Source organism: Pezoporus flaviventris, unplaced genomic scaffold (assembly GCF_033815535.1).
Source record: "Pezoporus flaviventris isolate CSIRO_AGI_PZ_B2104156 unplaced genomic scaffold, CSIRO_AGI_Pfla_v1 ptg000007l, whole genome shotgun sequence".
NCBI lineage: Eukaryota > Metazoa > Chordata > Aves > Psittaciformes > Psittacidae > Pezoporus > Pezoporus flaviventris.
Window position 1 is genome coordinate 94,833,575 of NW_026892555.1, and position 18,443 is coordinate 94,852,017.

Genomic DNA, 18,443 nt, shown 5'->3' on the forward strand with positions numbered 1-18,443 from the left:
CTCACACTGACAGCAGCTCCTCACCACTGAGCTGACCAGAAGTCAGGAAAATGCCCAAGAATCTCTTACATTGCTGGAATCATAGAATCATAGAATAGTTAGGGTTGGAAAGGACCTTAAGATCATCAAGTTCCACCTCCCCTGCCATGGGCATGGACACCTCACACTAAACCATGTCACCCAAGGCCTCGTCCAACCTGGTCTTGAACACTGCCAGGGATGGAGCATTCACAGCCACCCTGGGCAACCCATTCCAATGCCTCACCACCCTCACATGAAAGGATTTCCTCCTTATATCCAAGCTAAACTTCCCCTGTTTAAGTTTGAACCCGTTACCCCCTGTCCTATCACTACAGTCCCTAATGAAAGAGTCCCTCCCCATCATCCCTGTAGGCCCCCTTCAGATACTGGAAGGCTGCTATGAGGTCTCCACACAGCCTTCTCTTCTCCAGGCTGAACAGCCCCAACTTTCTCAGCCTATCTTCATACGGGAGGTGCTCCAGTCCCCCGATCATCCTCGTGGCCCTCCTCTGGACTTGTTCCAACAGTTCCATGTCCTTTTTATGTTGAGGACACCAGAACTGCACACAATACTCCAGGTGAGGTCTCACGAGAGCAGAGTAAAGGTGTAGGATCACCTTCTTCCACCTGCTGGTCACATTCCTTTTGATGCAGCCCAGGATACGGTTGGCTTTCTGGCCTGTGAGCGCACACTGAAGCCGGCTCATGTTCATTTTCTCACCAACCAGCACCCCGAAGTCCTTCTCCACAGGGCTGCTCTGAATCATTTTTAGCCTGAGAAAGCTATTGGGTAAAATGTAATTCCTTACACTGCAGCATGTATCAGAAACACTACTCTCTGGCCTAGGTGGCTGGCCCTAAGCTATTATCAACAGACACCAAAAGCACAGTGCAACATCTTGTGGACTGGACACAAACTTGAACAAGGTAGCAAATTACTGCAAATGTGAGATGAAAGAGAACTGCCTTGTCAGGAATTCATAAGCCAGGAAACAGAAAAAAAAAAAAAAAAAAGGAAAGAAAAAAAGTAATTCTTCAGCAAATAATTTAAGCAGCTCTACTCCCCATTCAAATAAACATCAACTTACCTACTTCCTGTACTATTTCAGTTGACAGGAGTTTCTTTTAAAAACAAGTCAAAGAGAGGGGATACAATCTTATATTTAGTTATAAAGACCAATTTATTGCACGTAAGTCTTATGAATAAAATTTTGGCCAACTAAGTACCATGTTGTTCCAACAGAAGAAAGTGCTGACAGCTTTAATAAAAATCAGATAAATCCACACCTGTTTGTAGTTCAGGACTTCAGGAATTCTGACACTGATTCTGTACCATACTGCCTTTACTCTGCTCCACCAGTATGAATGGACTGAGATCCAGGTGGATCTATTTGGTAGGCTGTGACAGCAAGGAGTCCAGATTTTCTAAGGCACTATAAGGGCTCTCAGAGCAAGGGCTCTCAAAGCAGTTCTGAAGCTGATGAAAAGGTACCTGATACTTAACACATTAACAAGAGAAGAAGCTGTATCTTTGAGCTGTTACAATTACCCCTACATAATTACACTGTACACTTGAAAGAAAATGGGAAAGAAAACGAGCACACAACTTGCAACCCCAAATAAATCCATTTATTTAAAGAGCTTGATCAAACCTGATCCAGCGGAACTTCTACATGAGTATCTTCATCTTCCTGCACTTCAGCTGCTCCCCAGATTTCAGACCCATCTCCACTGGCTTTGAAAATATTTTCACCTATAATGGGAAAGATACAGAGTGGAAGGAAGCGAAGTCCCATTGTGACACTGTGTGGCACGACTACTGAACTGCACTCAATTTTGTTTCTGAGAGCAGGTTTCTGAGCTGACCCACCATTTCCTATACAGTTCTTTCAATGAAGTTTTCAATCTCCCATTATTGTGAATTTGTTTTCCTTTTTAATAACAAATACTTACATGCTACACCATTTGGAGAAGAGGAAGGAAAGAGGAAAAGGGGGAAAGGGTCAAAAATGAAAAAGAAGTAAAAAAGAGGGAAAAGTGTAAAAAAAGGGAAAAGGGGAAAAGAAGAAACGGGAAAAGGGAAAAAGGGAAAGAGTAAAGGAAACTCTTTCCTTTAAAAAATATCCTAAGTCTGAAGTTCCTTCACTTCTGACAAAGGTCAGGAGTCAATCTGAACTTAATACATATTCTTCTATTTCTGCAGTCGATTATACCCCCCAGTAATTTGCACTATCACACACATCTATCAAAAATCTCAGGCTCTGAGTCAACAACAGAAGTCATGAAACAGGACAGCAGTAAAAGATTAACAGAAACAGCTGGGATTAATGCTGCTCCCCACCCTTGGGCACATGCTGGAACTATAGCTGAAACTCCATACTCACATTAAAAAAGCGCATACTGCTAACCAACAAGGTTAATGGTTACAATAATATTCAATTTTGCAAAGATTTTATACCATTTAGTTTGGGTATTTTTTCCCCCAGTTGCAAGTAATAACTAGGGGTCATCAAAGTTTCGAATATAGGTCTTTCAGTATCAGTTAACTAGGAGAGTGAAGATAAGTACATACAGAAAGCAAACAATTTCAGGTGAGACACATTTGTCTTTTCCTTCATCCCAAACTGAAAACAGTCCGGAAATTACAAACACAGGTTACTCCAAATCATAACCTCCTCTCCCTCTCCATCTATCTAGGAAAGTGTCAAGGTTTAAACCCAGTCAGGCAGCTCGTTCACTCACTCCCCCCCCTTCTTGCCCTCCCCCTACTCCCGGAGGGACAGAGAGGAGAATCAAAAAGAATGCAACTCCCACAGGTTGAGATAAGAACAGTTTAGTAACTAAGGTATAACACAAATCACTACTGCTACCACCAATAATAACGATAAAGGAAATAACAAGGGAAGAGAATACAACACCTCACCACCAGACAGCCGATAACTCGCCACCCCAACCCCAGCTAAACCAAGCACCGACAGATACCTAGTCCAACCCCACTTACATCCTGGGCATGACATGCTGTGGTATGGAATACCTCTTTGGTCAGTTTGGGTCAGGTGTCCTGTCTCTGCTTCCTCTCGGCTTCCCCTCCTCCCTGGCAGAGCATGAGGCTCACAAAGTCCTTGGCCAGACCAAAACATCATTGTTATCAGCTCTGTTCCCAGGCCAAAAGTCAAAACACAGCACTGCACCAGCTACCAAGAAGGAGAAAAATGACTGCTACTGCTGAACCCAGGACAGCAGATGGTCCTATGCTGATGTGTTCATATCCAACATAATAAATAACAACAGTAAGGAAGAGGAAAATATATTTGTGCTGTTTCAGACTGACTCTTAATTCTCCATAAAAGGATGTGAACTTGATAACATCAACTGACAATGCAAACTGATCTACATTGCTGGATGCTATTAAATAAACAGCCCTAGTGTAGCACTGAACCATTCACAGAACCGTTGAGAAGGAGGAAAAATAATGGACAAACCCCCAAGACTTAGAGAAATCTGGAATCTACCTGCATTAAAAGGCAGCATTGACTACTTTGGAAGTTAGTTTCCATCCTGGGTTCAGCAGTAGCAGTCATTTTTTCTCCTTCTTAGTAGCTGGTGCAGTGCAGTGCTTTTTGACTTTTGGCCTGGGAACAGCGCTGATAACACCAATGTTCTTAGTTACTGCTCAAATGTTTCATCTGGCCAAGGACTATCTGAGCCTCATGCTCTGCCAGGGAGGAGGGGAAGCCGGGAGGAAGCAGAGACAGGACACCTGACCCAAATTGACCAAAGTGGTATTCCATACCACAGCACGTCATGCCCAGGATGTAAACTGAGCGTTACCCAGTAGGGCTAGTTCACTGCTCCGTCAGGCTGGGTACTGGTCGGCGGGTGGTATTGTATTCTCTTCCCTTGTTAGTTCCCTTATCATTATTATTATTGGCGATAGCAGTAGTGATTTGTGTTATACCTCAGTTACTGGACTGCTCTTATCTCAACCTGTAGGAGTTACATTCTTTTGATTCTCTCCCCATCCCTCCGGGCACGGGGGCAGGAAAGGGAGGGGGAGTGAGCAAGCACTGCATGGCTGATTTACGACTGAACTTAAACCACAACAGTTTTCCAATTACTTTGTCATCACCACAAAAGCCAAGCAAAGCATTTACCCTGGGAACAAAATTCTAAGACATACCATACCACTGCAAATGGCTAACTGGAAGGAAGGTGCCAGCTCATCCAGATGGCTTTAGATATCTACTGACAGGCCACTGACAAAAGCAGCAGAAATGAAAGCCATTCTCATAGTTTAAAATTAAGATGAAGAAAGCCTCTTTCTATGGAACATCGCAATGATATTCCAGAATGGTACAGCTGATTGCATCTTAGGAGACAGATTTTCTGATGGATACAGCACCTTGAGCTCCTGAGCATCAGTCCCATTGAACCTCCCTTCCACAAACCACCAAAAGATCTAGACTACTTGTCCTCTGAAAGTATTGGTGTTGGAAATACCACAAGGTTCTCAGGATTATTGGATGTACTCTTACTCTAAACATCGCACTCATCTTGAAAAAGTTCCCATCTTCATACTTAGCATAGAAATATCTTTTTCCCTAAGTCCCTTTCTTTTGTAGATTATTAAATATAATTCATCTGTTGTAGCATGTTCCACTGACACCAACTAAGAACATCCAATATTTGCTGGCAGTATGGCAAATCTTGCACAATCTTTATGTACATATCTCATTACAGATCCCCTTTACCAAGACACGGTTGGGTTTTTTTTTTTGACAAATTCTATCAATGCACTTCACATTCCCCATTTCTCTGAGCTCTCTAAGGGACAGAATGTTCAGTTTCTCTTATCTGATATTATCATTGTGGCCTTTCATCATAGACATTAAACTGAGATATAGATTGCTACCATATTCTGAGAGGAAAAAGTAATGTGTTCCTTGAAAGCTACCGTGATGACTTTCCTAATTCAAGGCTTTCTCTGAAATACATAAGAAAAGAACCTTGTCCTAGATCCCTCAGCTCGCTGAAATATAAGAGGTCAAATCAGTTCTGAGAGAACTGCATTTAGTATCACCATTTAGACTCTGTAATACCAACTTTGCCTTCAAGATCCCCAAGTCTTTAAACCAAAATGGGGATTTTCTGGCATCTAGAGCTGAAAGGATTTTGGTACAGAGGTAACTCTAATTAGGTTTTTCTCCTGCAGGCAAAAGAAGTACAAGGGAGATAAACATGTGCTGACCCTGGAAGCCAAATCCACAAAATTCATCTCAAGAGCTTAGGATTCTCAATTTTAAAGCACTTCTTAGAAGACTAAGTCAGCCTCAGGGCTATGCTGAATAGCCCAGCATAAGGAGATAGATGTGCAAGTATTTTCAAAAACCTCAAGCATTAAACCAGGAGGGAGTGAGGGAGAGGGAGGAAGACAATAAGTTCCTACCTGTGTCATGAAAATAAGTTTCCCATTCAAAACTGTGTATCCAAATAGCTATTAACAGGGGAATTTCAATAAGCAAAAACTGAAATCCTCACAGGATTTCCTCTAAGCAATTTCTACCACGTGTCTTCTCAGAAAGATAGTCATAAATGAAAAGAGATTAGTTGAAAAGAGTTCTGCACAACCTTCAAGCATCTCTAAAGAATACAACTGTTGTTTTGCATAGAAAGTACTTTAAAGTGAAGTAGCATTCCTGCTCTTCCACAGCGTGGAATATGGTAAAATCAGATGGCAGCCTGCAAGGGGAAATAATAGTGACCACAGAAGTCACCAAAAAACTTCAAGGACAGTGTTTTCACACTTGGAAATGAACTCATTTTCAGAACTATATTCTTTGGAGAAAACAAGTAGTTAAAAAATAGCGCATTTCAAATGTGTACAACACAGAAGATCATTGGTTGGTTTCTAAAAGGATGGCAGAAAAGTTTTGTTGTCAGAAAAGAAAAAATTCTTTAAGGAAATAAGAAAATTGACAGCAAAAGGGAAAATAATTATTTACCTCTGCACAGAAATGAAAGTATGGAAGACAAATGTCCAAAACACATGTACCATTAATAGTCAGGGAAGAAAGGATTTTGGTCTGAAATGTGCCAAAACAGGTGAAGAAAAAAAATTACACTAACTGAAAATTGTAAGGTTTAACACTTGAACAAATAAATAATTCCAAGAAAATATCAAAGAACAAAATTAGTCTTCCAATAGGATACATACATTGATCCTATGGTACCAAAAATGAAAAAAACAAACAAACAAACAAACAAACAAAGTAAAAATTGCCTGACAATATTTCGTGGCCTTCTATGATGGGGCTACGGAGCTGATGGACAGGGGTAGAGCTGTTGACGTCATCTACCTGGACTTGTGCAAATTGTTCGACACTGTCCCACACGACATCCTTGTCTCTAAATTGGAGAGACATCAATTTGATACATGGACCATTCGGTGGATAAAGAACTGGATGGATGGCCGCACACAAAGAGTTGTGGTCAATGGCTCAATGTCCAGCTGGAGAACAGTAAAAAGTGGTGTCCCTCGGGGGCCAGTGTTGGGGCTGATCTTGTTCAACAACTTTGTCGGTGACAAGGACAGTGGGATTGAGTGCACCCTCAGCAAGTCTGCCGATGACACCAAGCTGTGTGGTTCAGTTGATATGCTGGAGGGAAGGAATGCCATCCAGAGGGACCTTGACACACTTGTGAGGTGGGCTGATGCCAACCTCATGAAGTTTAACCATGACAAGTGCAAGGTCCTACACCTGGGTCGGAGCAATCCCAGGCACAGCTACAGGCTGGGCAGAGAAAAGGTTCAGAGCAGCCCTGCAGAGAAGGACTTGGGGGTGTTGGTCAATGAGAAAATGAACGTGAGCCGGCTTCAGTGTGCACTCACAGCCCAGAAATCCAACCGTATCCTGGGATGCATCAAAAGGAGCATGACCAGCAGGTCGAAGGAGGTGATCCTGCCCCTCTCCTCTGCTCTTGTGAGACCCCACCTGGAGTATTGTGTGCAGTTCTGGTGTCCTCAACATAAAAAGGACATGGAAATGTTGGAACAAGTCCAAAGAAGGGCCACGAGGATGATCGGGGGACTGGAGCACCTCCCGTATGAAGACAGGCTGAGAAAGTTGGGGCTGTTCAGCCTGGAGAAGAGAAGGCTGCGTGGAGACCTCATAGCAGCCTTCCAGTATCTGAAGGGGGCCTATAGGGATGCTGGGGAGGGACTCCTCATTAGGGACTGTAGTGATAGGACAAGGGGTAATGGGTTAAAACTTAAACAGGGGAAGAATAAATTAGATATAAGGAGTTCACAGTTCTTTCCTGTGAGGGTGGTGAGGCACTGGAATGGGTTGTCCAAGGAAGCTGTGAATGCTCCATCCCTGGCAGTGTTCAAAGCCAGGTTGGACAGAGCCTTGGGTGACATGGTTTAGTATGAGGTGTCCATGCCCAGAGCAGGGGGGTTGGAACTTGATGATCTTAAAGGTTCTTTCCCACCCTAACTATTCTATGATTCTATAAATACTTTATGAAAAAAAACTTGATTAAATGGAGCATTAAGAAAATAGCTTAAATTATAAACATTACTAGTGTTACTACTCAGACCATAAGTATTTAGACCTTTTATGTGTGAATTTACAAATATCTGGAGCAGGGCAGCTGAGTAAAAAGCCAATATATTACTTGTTTATGTGATTCTGTGCCAAGATCTTCTCAGCAGGAGTTCGCAGACCACATTAACCATTATTACCAGTGCTGTGAGTTACTCAGCACCTCCCAAGCAAATGTGTTAGACTGGGTAATTTAGCCTCATTTTTTTATAGGTAATATTTCAGAAGTGTTTTTTGATTTAGGAAAAGAAAAAAAGGACAAAAAAATATCTTATTGACGTAATATTTCACATCTCTGTGAATCATGAGTCAGTTTCTACACACATCTCTAAGAGAGGAGAAAACAAGGCTGCATTTTAGAAAACACTATAAATTACTTGAAAAAAAAATTTTGCAAGTCTTCCTTCCATATGGTTGTGGGCTTATATTGCAATCTCTGCTGAAGTTAGAAATAAGTAGTGTACCTTACTGAAAAGAGAATTCCCAGCATTTCCATTAGAGTGAACATTTATGCCTACCCCAAATGGTTCATAAAATATTTTAGATTACATATACTCCTCATACAAAAGCTAGTTCTGACTTTCTGTGCCTCAAACTGGGAATTTGCCACAGCCAGGGATACGGCAACGTTGAGTCAGAAAAGTTCTAAAATGGGGTAAGAAAGGAAGGTAGGTCTAATCCTTATAGTCAAGGTGTGGCACAGTCTATGCATCTGCTCCAAGTTGAGTAGAATACAATGGCACTAAATAATTCAAGGGCACTTTGAGCTCCAAAATGTCTCCCTACAGCTTTGCAGACAAGTGGAAATCAGAGGATTTATTTCAGTTAGGTTTTTTTAGTTCTCCATGCCACAGTAAAGTGCTACTTCTGTCAACAGGCCAAGCACAATATTACCAGAAGTCTTGATCTGTGAGGATATTTCTTCATAGTGCCCAGACAACCAGAAGAGACTGGAATTTTTCAGGTTTTGCCAGTCCCTGTATGAAAACAGACTGTCTGATGCTAAAAATCATTACTTTTTATACCCTATACAGAAAGAAGTGAGGTAACCAAAACAAAGATCTCCCATTATTTCTGATTATTTTAAATCAGGGTCTTGTTCAGTCATTCAGGCAAGAAGGAGAAAGAAGAACCTTAAAAGGGCAAAGAACAGATCACAAGAGGGAAAAGCCATTCAAGAGGAGCAGCCAACTGGAGAGAGAGGATACCCAGAGGCTGGAGGATACGGAAACAGAGGGAGATGATGCACAGTAATGTTAGTAGGAATGTGGGGAATGAGAAACTGTATAAGAGTAAACAGAAAAATGAGGAACACAAATGGAACCTAAGGGAAGAAATGGTGTCTAGCACACTGGCAGGAAGGCAGAAAAATAGGTTATGTGCATTGGAAGACTAGAAGCTTAAAGGAATGAGATGTGAAGGAAGAGCAAGCCAGCAGGTACCCCGGCTTTCAGCTGTATTTGGATTATTTTTCTCCCTTTCTCAAAGACTTCTTCCGCTGTATCACCCCACACAATAATGTCATCAATGTATTGCAGGTGTTCTGGAGCTTGCCTGTCTTCCAGTGCAGTCTGGATCAGTCCATGGCAGATGGTAGGGCTGTGCTTCCACCCCTGGGGCAGTCGGTTCCAAGTGTACTGGACATCCCTTCAAGTAAAAGCAAACTGTGGCATGCACTGTGCTGCCAAAGGAATTGAGAAAAATGCATTGGCAATATCAGTCGTGGTATACCTCTTGGCTGCCTTTGACTCTAGTTCATACTGAAGTTCTAGCATGTCCGGTACGGCAGCACTCAATGGTGGTGTGACTTCATTCAGGCCACGATAGCCTACTGATAGTCTCCACTCTCCATTAGACTTTCACACAGGCCATATGGGGCTATTAAAGGGTGAGCGTGTCCTACTGATCACTCCTTGACTCTCCAGTCTATGGATCAGCTTATGGATGGGAATCAGGGAGTCTCGGTTGGTGCGATATTGCTGCCGGTGCACTGTTGTGGTCGCAATTGGCACTTGTTGTTCTTCGACCTTTAGCAATCCCACAACAGAAGGATCCTCTGAAAGACCAGGCAAGGTGGACAGCTGCTCAATTTCCTCAGTCTCCAAAGCAGCAATATCAAAAGCTCATCGGTACCCATTGGGGTCTTTAAAGTACCCTCTCCTGAGGTAGTCTATGCCAAGGATGCATGAAGGCTTGGTAGCGTGCCGTGATCGTATAGTGGTTAGTACTGTGCGTTGTGACCGCAGCAACCTCGGTTCGAATCTGAGTTACGGCATCGCCCCAGTGGTACCATGGCGGTGGTGGAGACATTGCTGTTATCTTGTTGGTCACATCTGTGGGGATCTGGCAACATCCATCTTGCCATTTTTTTCCCCAGAATTGAATCTCCTGTGCAGGTCCCTTGACCTTACTCCGTTTTATGGCAAAACCGGCTTTCAGCATTTAAGCTTCAGAATTTAAGCTTCTTAAAGGAATCTTCCTTCATGAAAGCCTTATTAGAGGAATGTCATTTTACTAGTACTTATCTGCAATTGAATTTCTATGTTCAGATGCTCCCACACATACTCACTAGTGACAGAAGTGCAGCAAAAAGCAACCATGAAAAAATGCACACTGTCGTCAGACAAGTATTTTTCTTGATTACTTATTTATTTCCTACAAAACCAATATTTATTAAGACTCCATTTAGTGGTACTACAGTTTGTAGAAAGAATTCTTACAGCATTTTTTGGTTTCAGGCCGAAGGGATGAATGAAAACTGAAACCACAAGTGCTTTCTTACGAAGCTTATTCAAGAGTTATGCTCTATCTCAACTCTTCTCCAGCTTTGTAATCCCACAGAGAGAAAGACTGATGAATCTCAAGAGGACACAGACTGCTTCAAGCTTTGAATTCCCCAAAGTCTTGTGAGGGTTACCAGGAAAAGGAACACATGGAGCCCGATACACTGCACTGAAGAGAGATAGCTAGTGTCTCAAAAAAGCAGGGAACCAACTCAATCTGCCCTAAGCAAAGTGGAATGATAACAGCTGTTGAAACACTAACATCTACTTTATGGCAGACCTCTAGAACTATCAGCAATGGAACCACAGAAACAGTAAGAAAAATCAAGAGAACAGTTTCATCTGAAAAGGTGGTGACAATACATGAGGGAGGATGTTCTTAGAAGACTTAGCTCTTTGAAGAGCCGGTCCAGAGGCTGTGGGTAGGAGAAAGGCAGCATGGACACATTTGCATTAGAAAGGATGATGTCTGATAAATAAGAGTGTGGAGTTTCTGATTTTGTACTTCGCCAAGGTCTGTTTCATAAAGTAAGCAGCTGGGTCCTCAGCTGGTTTCACCAAAGATAAGACAAGGTGGTTTTGTGTTCCTACAGTACTTCACCTCTGTGACTTTGTTGCAAATGGCCAAATAAACCAATACAATTTAAAACAATGTTATTTGCTGTAAATTGCGCTTCTTGCATAATGGTTCTTAATAGCCAAGGATCCTCAGAGTTACCTGTTCTGCCTTGTCCCCTCACCCATGCCAGCTATGATAGATCTGCAGCTCCTGAGAATTCCTTTGTGTGAAAGAGAGTCCACTGACCATTCAGAGAAATTTTCTACATATTTTATACTTCTGGCTAATCTCCCAATAGGTCTAGAACAGAACAGATTAATTACCAGTAAAATCAAATTTATAAACACCCAAAACATTTTGACTAACAACACTTCACCTGACACGTTACCAGTTATCTCAACACACGGATGTTCAGTATATTGTGCAGTCACTCTATATGTACAGAAAAAGCAATGAATTGATGCATGTATAACCAAGCAGACCTTGTCTAAAGTGCTACTATCATTTTCTGTCTGATGCCACTCAGTATTGCAGCTGGAATACTGATAAGTTATATGACTTTATTAAATACTAATTGAGTTACACACTGAACCAGCTCATAAGAAATCTATATATTTAAAATAATTGAGCATAGCAATTACTGGCTCTTATATAAGCTCCTTTCCTAACCAGCATTATCTGTAAAACATTTATTGCAGCACAAATTACAACATTATGCAGTTATTAATGCATTCCAAATTTTAAACTGATTGAAGTTTACTAGGAGGGATAAAAAAAAAATCATTGTAATAATAGCCTGCCCTGAATATTTTACGGAAATCAGAGGCATTTACTAACTGCAAGCTCTGTATGAAAGAAAGGAAGTTAATTTGACTATAAAAAAAAAAATTAATGTGACTTACCACAGAGACTGCCTCATAAAAATGTTAAGTCAAATTAAAAACAAAATGTAAAAAATTTGTGGCTCATTAAATTGACTAGATTGCTATGAGGAATAGGGAGGACAGGTGTGCTTATGCCTGTACCCAACATAATTTTCTGGGTTTTTCTTTTTTTATTTTTTTTTCTTATTTTAAAGCACCACTGCTGTACAAGACCCATTTCCAACAAAAAGCCACTACCTTGGTGATAGGTTTGCATGTGTTTGTATGCCTGTGACTTCTATCATCAAAAAGTAATGGAATTAAAAAGAAACTGGTAGCAATATACATATGAAACTGTTGTGAATATTAAAAAATATGTATTTTTCTTCACCAACTATTGAAGCCTCAAGCTTCTAAGCAATTAGTTCCTCTGTTAGAAAATACTGAATTCCTAAGAAGATTTCATACAATTATAGATTGGTGACATGTGACTACCTCAACAGAAACTGCAAAAGGTGCTTCTAGAGCTTCACCTTGTCTCCTTTACGGGTAGGAAATGTCATAACACTAGAGTAAAAGAAAATTTGCCTTAGTCAGCTGCAATAGCTCAGTCATCCTTATACATAAACAGGTACAAAAATAAAGGATTGCATGTCACAATACAAGGTTTTTTTCTTCCTTCTCCCTACTTTGGTCATTCACATAATTTATTCTCCATGTTTCTAAGCATCTAATTTATTCATTTATTTAAATTACAGATCATTAAGATTATTTGCATTTTGAAATTAATAAAGCAGCTTCCATTCAGCCACATCTTTTTTAATTCCATGCCTGTTTCAAAACTCAGCCTTCTTATGTGTACAGCTGGGTCCTAAGGGTTAAACTCTTGCAGAGAAAATGCAAAAGCCCTGAAATGCCTGTCCTGGTCCCATCATTCCAAACTGATCATCAGTACACCTACACTCCATTCTGCAACAAGTTAAGCAACATGGCTTTCCTGCTCCAAGTACCATTTGCTCATTTTGCCCATTTTATGCTTTGCAATATATTCATTCTACTAAAGCAATCATAAAAAACTCACCATGTGCTCAAAGAAAGAGGCTTCAAGAAAGAGGCAAACTAGTTTGTTTCTTTCATTAGCAAGGAAGCATGGTAGTGAGACTTGCTGTCATGGTTTAAACCCAGTCAGGTAACTCATTCACTCACTCCCCCCCCCTTCTTTCCCTCCCCCTGCTCCCGGAGGCACGGAGAGGACAATCGAAAAGAATGCAACTCCCACAGGTTGAGATAAGAACAGTTTAGTACCTAAGGTATAACACAAATCACTACTGCTACCACCAATAATAACAATGATAAAGGAAATAACAAGGGACGAGAATACTTCACCTCACCACCAGACAGCCGATAACTCACCCCCCCCAGCCCAACCAACCACTGACCGATACCTCCTCCAACCCTGCAGTCTCCCAGCCCTTCCGGCTCACTCCCAGTTACATCCTGGGCATGACATGCTGTGGTATGGAATACCTCTTTGGTCAGTTTGGGTCAGGTGTCCTGTCTCTGCTTCATCCCAGCTTCTCCTCTTCCCTGGCAGAGCATGAGGCTCACAAAGTCCTTGGCCAAACCAAAACATCATTGTTATCAGCTCTGTTCCCAGGCCAAAAGTCAAAACACAGCACTGCACCAGCTACCAAGAAGGAGAAAAATGACTGCTACTGCTGAATCCAGGACAGAGACCACAATTAAACTACTGTACTTGAATGGAATAGGCTTTAAAGTGAGGGTGTTTCCTTACAAGAATTTTCTACTACATGTCTGAATTTGCTTTCCTGTTCAACTTCCTACAGTATACCCTTTAAAGAATGTGGCGCAAATGAAAAAATAATTAGGTTTGGGGTTTGTATTTTTCAAAACTTTAAACCAAGATGCTGATAATTAAATGTGCCTTTGGTGTCACTTTCATAAGCCCTAATTATGCCAAACCAGCTGCACTAGTCTAAGCTCTAAACCTCACATTTCTAGCTGCAATTACTGTTACATATAATATATTCAATATTAATTAGGTTCTACTAGTGCAATGAGAGTTCAATCATAACATTAATAGCATACCTTATAAGTTACAAAAGCCAAACCACCAGCTCACAGTCTACTGGATTTGCTCCAGCAGTGGTGAATTTAAGTCTTGCACAAAGAGTTTTCAACACTAAGAAACTCTTTAATCATCTTGATTTGAGAGGATTATGACATGGATCAATTTTAATATGAATCGCATGCTGGTGACATTCTTAGTGTGTTAAAAGAAAAAATTCAAAGTAAATACACAGTTAGCCCAACTAAACACTATTGGAAGATTAGGTTAAGCTTTAAATACGGTATGAGCATAATTCTTCAGATGTTAAGTCCCAGGAAACAACCACTTTCAAACAATCTGGCACTTAAAAGAGAGAAGATTCGACATAACTGCTAAATTGGCGGGGAAAAGGACAACGAAGAATATGGGATGCATTTTTTTCTACTATGAATCTTTTCTTTATAGCTATTTCCATACACTCAAAAATGTGCATGTATAAACTCATTGTGTGGTTTATTGGTTTCCGATTAAAATAAATTAATCCCTCATCAGTGACAGCCAAATGCAGCCAACTAAAATGCCAAGAGTCTTTCTCACTGTCCCTCAGGAAAATATTAAATAAAAATACATAAAAAAAGATATGATGGTGATGAATGTTTCCACTACCCAATCCAAAGCTTTTGAGTTTGAAGGAGTTTTTTTGAATAAATCTGCAAAGCCAACTGAGGAATTGCAAGGAGCCTTCAGAGCAGACGGTGGAGCTATATTAACCCAAACAATACTTGAAAGCAATCATTATCACTGTGTAACTGGAGTTGGCTTCTTGCTCTCCATCAAAAAATATATCTCCATCTCAGAATAAGACTCCTCACTCTAAAATGAAACTGAAAAGGACAGAATTCTATGATTCTTCTTTCAAGAAGGTGGTACACGAGGATGATCAGGGGACTGGAGCACCTCCTGTATGAAGACAGGCTGAGGAAGTTGGGGCTGTTCAGCCTGGAGAAGAGAAGGCTGCGTGGAGACCTCATAGCAGCCTTCCAGTATCTGAACGGGGCCTATAGGGATGCTGGGGAGGGACTCTTCATTAGAGACTGTAGTGACAGGACAAGGGGTAACGGGTTAAAACTTAAACAGGGGAAGTTTAGATTGGATATAAGGAGGAAATTATTTCCTGTTAGGGTGGTGAGGCACTGGAATAGGTTGCCCAGGGAGGCTGTGAATGCTCCATCCCTGGCAGTGTTCAAGACCAGGTTGGACGAGGCCTTGGGTGATATGGTTTAGCGTAAGGTGGCCCTGCCCATGGCATGGGGGGTGGAACTAGATGATCTTGAGGTCCTTTCCAACCCTAATTTATGATTCTATGATTCTATGATTCTATGAAATGTACTGAAACACATGAGATGGGCAGGCAGGTTAAACCCAAGCAGCCAACTGAGCCATGAACAACAAGCTGTAGGATACAGATATGTTAGGTCATCTGAGTATGAAAATATTTTCAGTGTTTGCAGATCTCTAACATTTCTTTCCTTCTTCACTGGTATGATAAAGGTCAGCTTAGTATGTCAAAAGAAGCAGGAAGAGAAGCTAGCCACAACCTGGTCTGCTTGAAAGAGGCAAACTAGTTTGTTTCTTTCATTAGCAAGGAAGCATGGTAGTGAGACTTGCTGTCATGGTTTAAACTCAGTCGGGTAACTCGTTCACTCACTTCCCCCCTTCTTTCCCTCCCCCTACTCCCGGAGGGACAGAGAGGAGAATTGAAAAGAATGCAACTCCCACAGGTTGAGATAAGAACAGTTTAGTAACTAAGGTATAACACAAATCACTACTGCTACCACCAATAATAACAATGATAAAGGAAATAACAAGGGAAGAGAATACATCACCTCACCACCAGCCAACCGATAACTCGCCCCCCCAGCCCGACCAAGCTCTGACCAATACCTCCTCCAACCCTGCAGACTACCACCCCTTCCGGCTAACTCCCAGTTACATCCTGGGCATGACATGCTGTGGTATGGAATACCTCTTTGGTCAGTTTGGGTCAGGTGTCCTGTCTCTGCTTCATCCCGGCTTCCCCTCCTCCCTGGCAGAGCGTGAGGCTCACAAAGTCCTTGGCCAAACCAAAACATCATTGTTATCAGCTCTGTTCCCAGGCCGAAAGTCAAAACACTGCACTGCACCAGCTACCAAGAAGGAGAAAAATGACTGCTACTGCTGAACCCAGGACACTTGGCCACTGTGAACTTTTTTTTTTCTGCTAGAGAAGGGGCTGCACAGGTGAAAACCGAGCCAGGTGACTCTCATGTGATGCACCAAGAAACAATGCCAATGCTGATGAGGACAGAGTGTTTCGGGCTTTGCTTACTTCAATACATCTTGTTTTTCACATCCCCCACTGACAGAGTTGTAGTCAGTGGGCTCTTAAAACTGATCTGACTGATGAGGCTCTCTAGGGAAAGCTTTCAAAGGAGACTATCACCTACTTCTGTTTAAAAATGTACATCAACCAGCTAACAACTTCCACTTCCCACCTGCAGACAGATAATTTGGTGGAAGTACTTAATCAAGCTCCAGTGTTATATTTAACTCAACAGATAGTCCCACAGGTGAAAAATATTCAGCTAATGAGGAATAAAAATAAATTTAATAGCAAAACAGGCTATCAAGTCACAAAATAATATGCCTTTGTCATATTTAACATCATCACAAATCACACAGCAGTTCAGTCCTTTTAAATAATAAAGAACAGAAATAAGGTGCAATGCTGACCTCTGCAACCCTCTATTTTTACGGTCCAACTGGTTTTCTGTCATGGGCAGTCTTTGACGGAGCGGGTTGGCTGGGCAGGAAGATACTGAAGTTGTATCACTCCTCACTAACAGCTCACAGCTCCTACAGCCTGCCTGGCCTGTGCTTTGTCACTACATCTTCACGTGTGACCAGAATAAATGCTTGGAAGACAACTGTGCAGATGTCTCTGTGGGGTCAATATAGTACATTTTCTTTGAACTTCTTCACCACAAGATATCCAAATTCTGACTACACTGGAGCTCCCACATAGAGTCTGACTCGAGTGAAAAGACCTTTGTTCTGATTTGTCAAGAGTTGTCCTCTTTCCTCAAATTTTGCCTGCAAGTGCTGCTGTCTCTCACAGGCAGACAAATAAGGGCAAAAAAACCTCAGAGGAGCAATTCAAGAACCCTTCACATCCCACATGGAGGTGTTTATTTCCTACTGCTTTGCTTTTCCAGAGAGAAGCTTGCTGTTCATTTACATGGGAAAGAACAATAAAAAGGAACATACAGCAACAGACTTTGGTTACCAAACATCGCACAGTATGTTAACTCCTCTTTTACTGGGGGTCCTAGTGGATGACAGGATGACCATGAGCCAACACTGTGCCCTTGTGGCCAAGAAGACCAATGGCATCCTGGGGTGTATTAGAAGGGGGTTGGTTAGTAGGTCGAGAGAGGTCCTCCTTCCCCTCTACTCTGCCCTGGTGAGACCGCATCTGGAATATTGTGTCCAGTTCTGGGCCCCTCAGTTCAAGAAGGACAGGGACCTGCTGGAGAGAGTCCAGCGCAGGGCAACTAAGATGATTAAGGGAGTGGAGCATCTCCCTTATGAGGAAAGACTGAGGGAGCTGGGTCTCTATAGTTTAGAGAAGAGGAGACTGAGGGGTGACCTTATTAGTGTACATAAATATAAAAAGGGGGAGTGTCACGAGGATGGAGCCAGGCTCTACTCAGTGGCAAACAATGATAGGACAAGGGGTAATGGGTACAAACTGGAACACAAGAGATTCCAGTTAAACTTGAGAAGAAACTTCTTCTCAGTGAGGGTGACAGAACACTGGAACAGGCTGCCCAGGGAGGTTGTAGAGTCTCCTTCCCTGGAGACATTCAAAACTCGCCTGGACACATTCCTGTGTAACATTATCTAGGTGTTCCTGCTCTGGCAGTGGGACTGGACTAGATGATCTTTTGAGGTCCCTTCCAATCTCTAGCATACTGTGATACTGTGATAAGTTTCAATAGAAAACAAATAAAGAAACTGTCTGCATGCATAAAATCTAGAGAAGTTATATTATCCGAGTTACGCACACCCTACAATTAGTACATTGCTCAAGAACAGTTCCAGGTGTAAAAACTGCTATCACACTAGTAATTTCAAAAAATTATTTTAGATATGCTGTCTCCAGATATTATCAAAGATAAAGGTAAACTTAAACAACTGCAGCTATAAATCTCAACATTTCCTATTATCTCTGAAAGGCATCATTGCATCCTAGGGTAATATATACTAAGCACAACGAAGCACTTAATTTTAAAGTAATCTAGTGGTGTTAATGCCACTAAGAATCTTAGAGGTGCATTTTAGTGCTTAATTGTAATGGTGAAATACAAGACATTTTTTCCTTTGGGCAGACCAACTCCTTTTCTTTACTTTTTTTGCAGGGCAGAACTGTGGGAGAATGTTCAAAATATGTTTTCTATTATGTTTTTATCAAAAACATGAAGATAAGACTGTATTAGTTTA

General features: G+C 41.6%; 1 protein-coding gene across 2 annotated transcripts in view; it reads right to left on the reverse strand.

Moving 5' to 3' along the window:
* DCDC2 (doublecortin domain containing 2) overlaps positions 1–18,443 on the reverse strand; it is a 58,029-nt gene that overhangs the window by 12,034 nt on the left and 27,552 nt on the right. For both annotated transcript variants that reach the window (XM_061449585.1, XM_061449586.1), the window contains exon 8: positions 1,674–1,774. In XM_061449585.1, coding sequence (XP_061305569.1) covers positions 1,674–1,774 — 101 coding nt within the window. The remainder of the gene's footprint in view (positions 1–1,673; positions 1,775–18,443) is intronic.